The 10,033-nt window shown below is 37.7% G+C and overlaps 1 protein-coding gene across 1 annotated transcript in view; it reads right to left on the reverse strand.

Moving 5' to 3' along the window:
- Positions 1-272: 272 nt before the first annotated feature.
- The window catches only part of ZC3H13 (zinc finger CCCH-type containing 13), a gene marked incomplete at both ends in the record, with an annotated part of 33,509 nt that continues 23,748 nt past the window's right edge, over positions 273-10,033 (reverse strand). Inside the window, 5 exon segments of the mRNA XM_010016133.1 lie at positions 273-436; positions 3,428-3,628; positions 4,538-4,687; positions 7,720-8,235; positions 9,090-10,033. The exon segment at positions 9,090-10,033 is cut by the window's right edge and continues 94 nt beyond it. Of these exon segments, the coding sequence (XP_010014435.1) occupies positions 273-436; positions 3,428-3,628; positions 4,538-4,687; positions 7,720-8,235; positions 9,090-10,033 (1,975 nt within the window).

Below are 10,033 nucleotides of genomic sequence, written 5' to 3' on the forward strand. Positions count from 1 at the left end.
TATTTCTAAATATATAAAACATATCTCCAGGATTTATACCCCCAAATGAGAAACAGCACCCACATCTAGTCTCTACCTTAAATTAAACTCTCATCTTAAGTGAAAAATAAACACCCTACAACCTCTTTAAACAAAAGTCTGTTCTCCATTATTTAAAGGACCACGTCTATTTCAGAACAACAAATACAAAAATTATCTCCCTAGAAAAATGCTTTGCAGAATGGAATCTGTGTTTCCATGTTTTGACCACACACTAGAAACGAAGCACTTGCCTTTTCATTCTTCATTAGCTGCTTACGAATTGCAGAATCCCTTCGGAAGCACAGTGCTTTACAACAAGGGCCCAGATTACTGAGAAGACCAGCTCTCTCTTCTTTCCGTAGAAGAGCAGCCATGTTCAAGGCCCCCAGTTCATGTTCAAAGAGGTTTTCTGCATCTAGAAAGAATTGATATTTGCAGAGATCAACATATACATGGTACCTCTGAATACCAGTATTCAGTAATATGAAACTCCTTAAAGTTTTACTGTTTGTATTTCTGCCTTCTAAATCATATCACGGTTTGGGAACAAAAGGATATTGAAGTTTATATAAAACCTGAGTAAATCCTCAACTGTTTAAAGGGAAGGACAGGTATGCTTGTATGTAGCTTCAATCACTGGAAATCAATGTTGAGATAGCAATCACTGAGAGGCCTAAAAATCAAGTGAAAGCTCTGGGACAGATGAGGGGATATCATTTATGGTCAGACATGTGTGACAAAAGGAGTTTACTACTAGCATTAATCAGAAAGCGGTCTAAGTTTCCATTCTCTGCAAGACATCAGATAACCATACTAGTGTTCACACAGGGCTTTTGTATGGCTATGCAGAAGTGAAATACTCCTATGTAGAATAATTCTTTTATAGATGCTGGATGAACCTGGAGAACAAGTCAAGAGATGCTAATGAGCTCCCCCCTCCTACCGGCTCACCTAAAGCATTTGTTAACAGTACTCAAAGTGGCAGGACTAGTTCTTTAATACATTTATCAGAAGAAACAGCATGCACCTAGAAGACTTTAATCACTTTAACAAAAGATGGATCCTGAGGTGAATCTTCTTCTGCAACTGGTCTGTTTCTATGAAATACAGGCAAAGACAAAAAAGGGTGCACATGGCTGGGCTGCAGCTTATTGAACTATAACGCTTTTACAATAAATACGAAGACTATAATATAATTAAAAAAAAAATTAAAAATGGCAGGGTATGCAGCTGAGTCCAATCCAGTCACCACTATATAGTAAAACATTGGGTGTTTATATCAGAGAATTTAATACCTTACTAGAGTCACCATCAAACCTGGGCAACATAAAGCAGCTAAAAGCAAAAATTGTTTGGCAGCATGGACACAGAAGAGAACAAAGACGCATTTTTAAACCACTTGGGAGAATTTGGATGAAGCTGAGTTACATTAGTTTTTAGACAAGGTGAAAAGAAACAAAACAGTTTCAGGAAATCAAGGGCAGGTTGAAGACAATTGCACTGAAGTCATTCAGATAACCTCAATGGACAATCAACACCACAAATAAGTGACAAGACACAAAAAGGCCACTTCAGAGGTAACACTGACAGCTTGCAGAGTGCATAGTCCCAGATGCTGAGCATATCTGGCAAGTAAGCACATCCATATCTTTAGAGGAAACAATTGCATATAATAGAGGGTAAGTCAGCTACGAATCTCAATTCCATCACATACTACAGATTTTTGTTTCCGAAGAAAAATAATAATAATTAAAAAGCTATTGTTTCCTTTTTTTCTGCATTTTAGTCTACTACCAGAACCTTTGCATTCACAAGAACGATGAAGAGACCACCAAACTCAAGAATAAAACAGGGAAACAAATTATATCACCAATCTGAAGTGAAAACACTCTATTTCCTCTGTAACATGCCCTAAATATCTAGCTCAAATTCATTCACTTTTAGGGGTGCCATATTTGTGCCTTTGTTTAGAATATACACGCTGTGCCTGTGTAATCACTACAGAAGGGAACCTTCAACCAGCAGATTTCAGAGGAAATGCCTGCACTTGAAAGCCTACTGGCAGTTCCACATGTAGCAACTTTGATGTATGTGTGAGAGACTGTACACACCAAAGGGAAACCAACAGAGGCACTTCAATCCCCCTTCCTCTCCAGAGCAAAGTCCAGCTGAATCTGAGTACGTTTAAGACAGCTCAGAGGCAGTGCTGGAGAGTCTCCTATTATCACTATTCTTAAGCATAAGAGCTTTTTTTTTTTTTTTTTAAATAGAAGAAAGCTAATACTGCATAAAAAGAACTGCAAATATTTCAGTGGGACATTTACCGTACTTACTAATACCAAGTACGCACCTCAAATTATACTATCTATGACGCATTAAAAACGTTTGTAGCAACAGCCCACAATTACTAGTTACACAATTTAAATGGCTCAAGCAATCAGTGACATTCATGGAGATTAACAGGGCTGGGAGAAGCCAGGGTTGGGTTTTTTTTTTCCTCTCTACTTATCTGAAACTGTGAGGTGAATGAGACAACTGCATAAAGAATAATGTGGCAAAGAATTAAAAAGTATTGTTCCAAATTAAGAACTAGAATTTAAAATAAAAAAGCAATCAGAAAAATATACTATTCCCTAAGAACAGAAGCCTACTATAAAGTCATAATTTTATCTTATTTTAGATCCTGGAATAATTTGCGCAGAGATCTTACAGAAAGCAAAGGTTTCATAATCCTATAAAAGCAATTCTACCATGCAAGTTGTTGCAAAAAGCCTAGCTAGTTCCTGGGATGGCAAAAGAGAAAAATCAGTATTGTCTCTCCTGCTTACACTACAGAATTGCAGTGAACAACACTGGTAAGTTCATGCCCATCCTATCTGTCATGCATGTCTTGTGCCATGCACTTTGTTCGCATGCCAGACCTGTGCATTATTGAATTTCCCACTTCTAGCAGAAACTTAATGTATGAATTTCACTTAGCTCCTTCATTCTGACCTATTCTGGAGAGGATCCTCAGCAGGAAAATAAGAGGACCTGCAGAGGACCTTCAGAGAAAATAGGAAATCTTGTTCTTTCTTGCAAGATTACTGCTAATTCACTGTGGAAGATATTTAGCTCTCAAAAAAAACCTGCTGACACTTCAAGCTTCGAAAGCATGAATGGTCTCACAAAAATAATATTCCACTAAGATAAAAAACTGTTTAGGCTGTTATTCAAGATCTCACCATTGCTGGAATTAAAACACTAATTTGATTGACATGCAGATGTATTACGTTCCTGTAATTTTCACACAATACTCATTATATATTTTCTATGATCTTGAAACCTAAAATAATGAACTAATGCCCATTTCACAAGGACTTTCACTAAGTACGACAGGCTGTTTAATCCATGCAAAACCAATTACCTTTAGGTTTTTCTAACGCTCTCTGGCAAGTTTCTTTAATTTTGGTGAAGAGTTCCGGTCCTGCCAGTCGTTTGGAAATGCCAACTCTCAACATAACAGCACCTGGTGTGAATTTTAAGAGTGCAGCCCCCGGCTCACGTGGTTCTTTTGGCTGCTTTGGCATAAGACTGGACCAATCTACATCTATAACATCCACAGGATCTGCAAAAACATTGACAGAGTTATCACATCATCATCCCTTACCACAGTTGATTAATTTCACATGTGTTGTACAGCCTTTTTTCCTAAAAGCAAAGATTATCAGATGAACATTGTTCTGCAGTTCTCAAAGCCAGATCCTTGGACATTTCAGGTACAAGTGTCAAAACTACTTAGATTAGTAGAAAAAAGGAACATACAAACATAAAGCTTCTTGGATTTAAAAAAAAAAATCCCAGCCCTAATATTCTGCTTCATTCTTATTGCAAACCCTTCATGGAAGGCTGCTCAGACCCTGTTTAGCTAGCAGATCTGGACACATCACATCACGAAAGTCACAGTACAACTAAACATGATATGACAGATCCAAATGAAATGCTTCAAAAGTTCATGTTTTAACTCTGGACAATGGGTATTTTTTTCCAAAGGACACCTATACTATTTATTGAATGACCACATAACTGTTTTTCTAGTATGTTTATGATAGAAAATACAAACACCAATGATACAGCACAGATGACCCAACTGAACTCAAGACAAGTAGAAGACTACATGCTTCCCAGTGCATTTGGGAAGCATTCAAGCATGGATAAAATCTGTTCATAAAAATATCAGTTCCTAATAATGCTCAAAACAAATGGGATAAATGAAAACACCTTTATAAAACTAAAAACTTACCCTTCTAACTGTATAAAACAAGATAAATATTACTTCTCAATACAGCTCCTTGTACTTTCTGCTTACCGCTATGTTTTGCAGGCTTACCTGCCTATCACAGAACACAGAAATGCTGAAGAGCATACAAACTGCATTCCTAATTTAGAAATACTGTCAATATCACAACTGCATTATATGCGAATGGATTTAATTTTTATAATCAGATAACAAAAAGGGGTTTTGCTATACTTTTACCAGGCATCTTCTCATCCTCCTGTTGATCTTCCCGCTTTTCAGCATCACCTGCCAGAATTTCATCCAGTTCATCATCACTGATAGGCTCGTATTCTCCAGCACCAGACCCCAGTGACTGTACATCATCAATCTTGGCTTCATCTTCTCCTCCTGCAGAGACAGATATATACTGCTGCTTTAAAGCAATCACTCTTGTTTTCTAAACATGTTTTAAGCAGCCTGAAAACGAAGAGGTTCAGTGAACTAAATTATCAGTATATTCAACACAGAAACAGGTATTAACTCACAGAAACAATGAAGTTATTTCTCCCACATACAATGCAGTAGTTTGATTTTTACATATCACGGTCATTCTTTTTTGGTGCAGTATTAGTCAAATTGCACAGAGAAGGACATATTCAGAAAAAACATATGTTGATTATCGGATATTTAATCTGTAGTTAATAATACGCATCTAAGTTAGCACCACAAAGTCTTTCAGATACCTTTGCACATGAACCCAAACTCAGGATTCAGTCCAAAGGCTCTACAAAAGAAAGTAGCAAACCCCCAAAATAAGGAGGTGCAAGATATCCTGAATGAAGCAATTATTTACAGTTTTAGATTCATTGTGGAAGTCACAAGAAGAGATTTGAGAAAGCCATACCGAACTTCTTCATTGTTGGTACACTCTTAGCTGTTCACATACACAAATACCTGTGCTGTATATGTAAAAATCTGATTCAAGCATTCAGAAACCCTACTGACCTAAACTCAGGCTTTCTAGGGTTCTCTACCACAGTAATTGCAATGAGTTGTGCTACACAAACTAGACAGAATTTACAGGGTTCCTCTCCTGTGCAAGACTATTCTAGCGTCTTCCAGCTTCCTTAGCCAGAGGGAAAACTGCCTCTGTTTTAACTTGCCCCTTAAGTTTTTTGTTGTTGTTGTTGCTTGCCTTTGTAAAAGCTACAGAAAAAGTAAAAATCACCTCAACTCACCTTCAAATCAGCATGAAAAAAGCAAGTAAAAGACATGCTAGCAGAGCACAGATTAACTACTCAGACCACCTGGCAACACTTTGGAGGAAGCATATAGCATCTTGGGCATTATTTAAGCCCACTGCTACAGCAAACACATTAAGGTTTAAGACATTAAAATAATTTAGTAATTACATCCTCACACATATTGTCAGACAATAAACCACAGTAATTTGTCCAAGTAACTGCCAGATACTTCCTTAACATCAGCAGCTTTGGAAATTATATTTCATTTTCTAAAAGGTTTTTTCCTTTTTAAAAGGAAAATAAGGTGATCTGTACTAGATTTCATTTTTTGTCTTATGATTTTAAATATTCACTGCCTGTCCTCACACTGACCTACCAGATACACTAGCTCACCATAACTATGTGCTTGGACAGCACAGATGAACCATTAAACTGTTTGAAGCAATTAAAAATAATAATCCATAGTTCTCAATACATGATTAAAAAAAGATTACTTTCTCAATTTTGAATTTCAAATCAAAGTTTGATAAATCCTAGGTTGTAATTCTATTACTATACCTTTAATGCTCTTTTTCAGAAATGTACTTCAATATTAATTCTGCATTAAAACCATGACATACTGGTCAGCTAAAAGGAGGCACGTAAACAGTGGTAATAATGTAATGAAAGACAATAAAGTACACTAATCCATAGAAAGTCATGAGCATGCTACATACTATGTCTTGATTAAATGGAATGCCATTTTATAAAAGACACTTATTTAAAAAAAAAACCAAAACATCCTAAATATATCATAACTTCCCACAGATGATAATTTTCAGAGAAGACAACCTCTGAAAAATACACCAAAGGATACACATTAAAACACTTACAAAAAGTCTGCTGAAAAGCTGGACCTAAGAACACAGCTTGTTTAGTTACAGGTGCCCTCTTGGAACCACATAATATACCCAGGAACAGCCTTTCGCCAACTCTTTTGTGAAGTTACCACACTGCACTCTCAGATTTATTGCACCATTCCTTCCTCTAGCTTACAAACCACTGAATCCTCTCCACTGCAGCAAGACAGACTTTCCCATACTCACTTCAAATACTATCTTTGACGTGTGCTTCCACTCCACAGACAATCTCCTTAAATGGAATCTTCCCAAGTGTACCAGTAGCCCCTAATGACCACTTTACAAGTAATCAGGTAGGAGATAAGTAATAAATATTCCTCATCATCCTCTCTAGATAACGTTTGATTTAACTGCCCATATCAAGAAAAACACTACAGATAGTTCTTATTAAGAATGCAAATGAGACTGTCTCCTGTTATCTTGTGTTGAATTACAAAAACTTAATCCACTTGTTTCTCTTTCTAAGACTATGGCCTTCAGTCCTTACCATCCCAAACATCAAAAATTCCAAATTTTACAATGCCTTTTTTCCTCTCAACAGATTTTGGAGAAGAAAACTCCTGCAATCACCAAAAACCCCAAACTTACTGAGCATAACAGTAATGGACACTAGTTATCCTGAATTTAGACTCTTGCTTCTTTTCCAATGTTGATACAGGTTGTAAATCTCAAGCTGTCTAAACCATGTGGAAAACAAGTTTGTCACTGTTCGCCCCTTATTTAGTTTAATTATTAATTCTAAGCACACTTTCCCCAATACCATTAGGGCCAGCAAGCTGAAGCCACATTTAATACTATTACCTCAGAAAAGCCTTTTTTGGACTGTTGTACCAAGCCATACATACGTTTCACCTACCAATCAGACAGACATTTCTATGATAATTGGACTCTGCAGAAAAAAACCTTAAAGAACAGTTCCAAGTCAACATTAATTATTTTTCACTCATTATCTGTCAAACTAAGAAATAGATCTAATAATGATATAACAAGGCAATCAAATGTTGGTGTTATCCTGTAGCACACTGCCTATTCAGAAACATTACACCTTGGTGAAATTATACCTCAGATCATTTATGCTTTTTTGCCTCAAGACTTCTTTAGGAATTAACAAATAAACACAACTAACACTAAAGAAGATGCTCATCAGATTTCTCTCTTATTCTGCTTCCACAGCAAAGAAGTGGGAGCCAACAAACCTTTTGGTAGAAAGTTGTTGTAATATAGGTCAGTTCAGCACTACGTTAAAAAGGAAAGAATAAAATATTTGTCATTCCAGGTATTTCACAGAATATCTCACCTTCTAAACTCTCTACCTTTTCGGCCTCATTTCCATCTTCAAAACCTGGTAAAGGTCCTAAATCTTTGTCTGTTCTTTCCTTCTCTGAAGCCGCTGAATCCCGACAAACACCATCAAACTCCTTTTCGTGATCTCTGTCCAGTTTCATTTCACTGTGTTTTGTTGATTCTTTTTGAGAGGAGATGTCAAGAGTTCTGTCTTTCTCTCTTTCAGCAGCATCGGGTAGCTGTCTCTCTCTCTCTCTGTCCAGCTCCCGTCGTTTCTCTCTCTCCCTTTCTCTCTCCCGTTCTCGAAGCCTCTCCCGCTCCCTGCTCCTCGGCCAGTCTTTGTCAACATCTCGGTCCCAGTCTCTCTGTCTTCCCTCTCTCCTCTCTCTCTCTCGTTCTCGATCATGTTCGTGTCGATCTCGCTCCTGAAGCCTTTCCCTGCTATCAAAGGACCCAGATCTGGAATGGACTTGACGATCTGATTCAGGAGAACTTCTTCTTGAACTGTGGCTTCTTGAATCTTGACGATCTGAATATTTTAAATATACATGGTGACTGCAGTACATAAATGCAATACCAATTTACTAGACCAAAGCATTTTAAAGATTCAGGTATAAAAATGTACTTCTCAAAAGCATCATCTTCAAATAAATACATAAATACTGCCTTCAGGTTGCCTGTAGCTTTAACCTTACTTAGAAACATAAGAAATTTATCCCATTCCTGCAAAAGATTTTTAGTGGCTACTTTCCACTATGACAGAAGCCAAACCAAAGGTACATCATTTCAACTCAAAAATGTGTACAAGGAAAAAAAAAAATCCACATTTTCAAAACATATCTTCTAAAAGCTAGGAATACTTTGGCTAGCAAATGATAAATTCAGAAAAATCAGGCATGTAACTGTGAAGAGAACAGAGAGCCAAAGTGCTTTAGGAGGAAGGTAACTACCTCATTTTGCATAGATTTCAGAATTTACATATCAAAATGAATGTTAATGATGATTTTAAGAACATTATTTAGATGATAAAACTACCTCAATGCTCTATTAGCACATGCATTTTCTCCTTCTACAAGGTTGGGGGTTTTTTTTCCTATAAATTACTTTATTCCCCAGACAGCGTGAACTGAATCTGACTGAATGTTTTGGTGTAAACAAAGTGATAATCCTGCCCACTGAGGATCAGCTTTTCAAATATGGTAACACTTGCAGGAATCTTAATTCACTCTAGCTTTACAACAAATTGCAGAGAGCACCCCCCTCTCCCTTCACACTGATTAGAAATGCAAAGAGCATACAGCCATGCAAGAATGATTTGGGACTTGCATCTTTGTATTTTCATACAAAACAATAGGTCGGTCTTACTGAAATGTATCTTGTTACCTGAAGACGTGCTGCGACTGGGTTCCCCTCGTTTCAACTGATCGATTCTGGACTTCCGTTCCCCAGTGATTTCTAAGTTCTTCTTCTCTCTGTCCCTATCCCTATCCCTGTCTCTAGAGCTACTGTGCAGGATCCTCTTCCGTCCAGTCTGGTCATCTCCACTGCGATGAGCTGACTCATTGGAAGGAGATCTAAGTCTGCTTGAGGCATGGCTTCGATTACTGCCAAGGCTACTGCTACGCTTCTGATCCACAAGTTTACGGTGTGGTCCATCCTCTATAGTAACATGAGGGGCTTCCACCTTTTCTCCTCTCGTCCTGTGACTTTTTCTATGGGAATCCTCAGTGCTTCTTTCTGGAACAACAATGTCACCACGTTCAGGAACATCTTCATCTGACCAGTCACTAAATGTTGTATCTTCTCTTTTTTGGGGGACTTCTGCCACAGCTTTTTCAGGTGGTGCTTCAACCAATTCTTCTTTTGTTACAGGGGGGGTTCTTGGGCCTTTCTTCTTTTTATGATGTGGAACAATCTCTTCATCAGAAACTTCAGAATCACCCTTGGATCTCTTCCGCTTTTTCTCTATATTTTTCTTTTTTTGACCCTTCTTGGGTGAAAAGACCTGGCTTTCCTCAGTGGTTGACTCATTAGCATACCTTTCCACCCCACTGTCATCATCTTTCTTCTTCTTTGTGGCTTTTTTCTGTACCTTAGACTTCTTCTTGCTGTCATCATGCATTCTATCAGAAGCATCTCTTTCTTCAGAGGGACGGTGTCCAAGATTTTCCTGAACCCTGGACCTGGAGCCTTCTGCATCTGGTTGCTCTCTTTGCTTATCTGTTGAAGAAACTCTCTCTTTAAACTCTGGTTCTTCGTAACGTCGTGAACTTTCCTTTCTGTCTGATTTTCGCTCCTCTTCTTTCCAGCGACTCTGACGCTATTCT

The sequence above is a fragment of the Nestor notabilis genome, unplaced genomic scaffold (assembly GCF_000696875.1).
Source record: "Nestor notabilis isolate BGI_N333 unplaced genomic scaffold, ASM69687v1 scaffold29606, whole genome shotgun sequence".
NCBI classification, from domain to species: Eukaryota; Metazoa; Chordata; class Aves; order Psittaciformes; family Psittacidae; genus Nestor; species Nestor notabilis.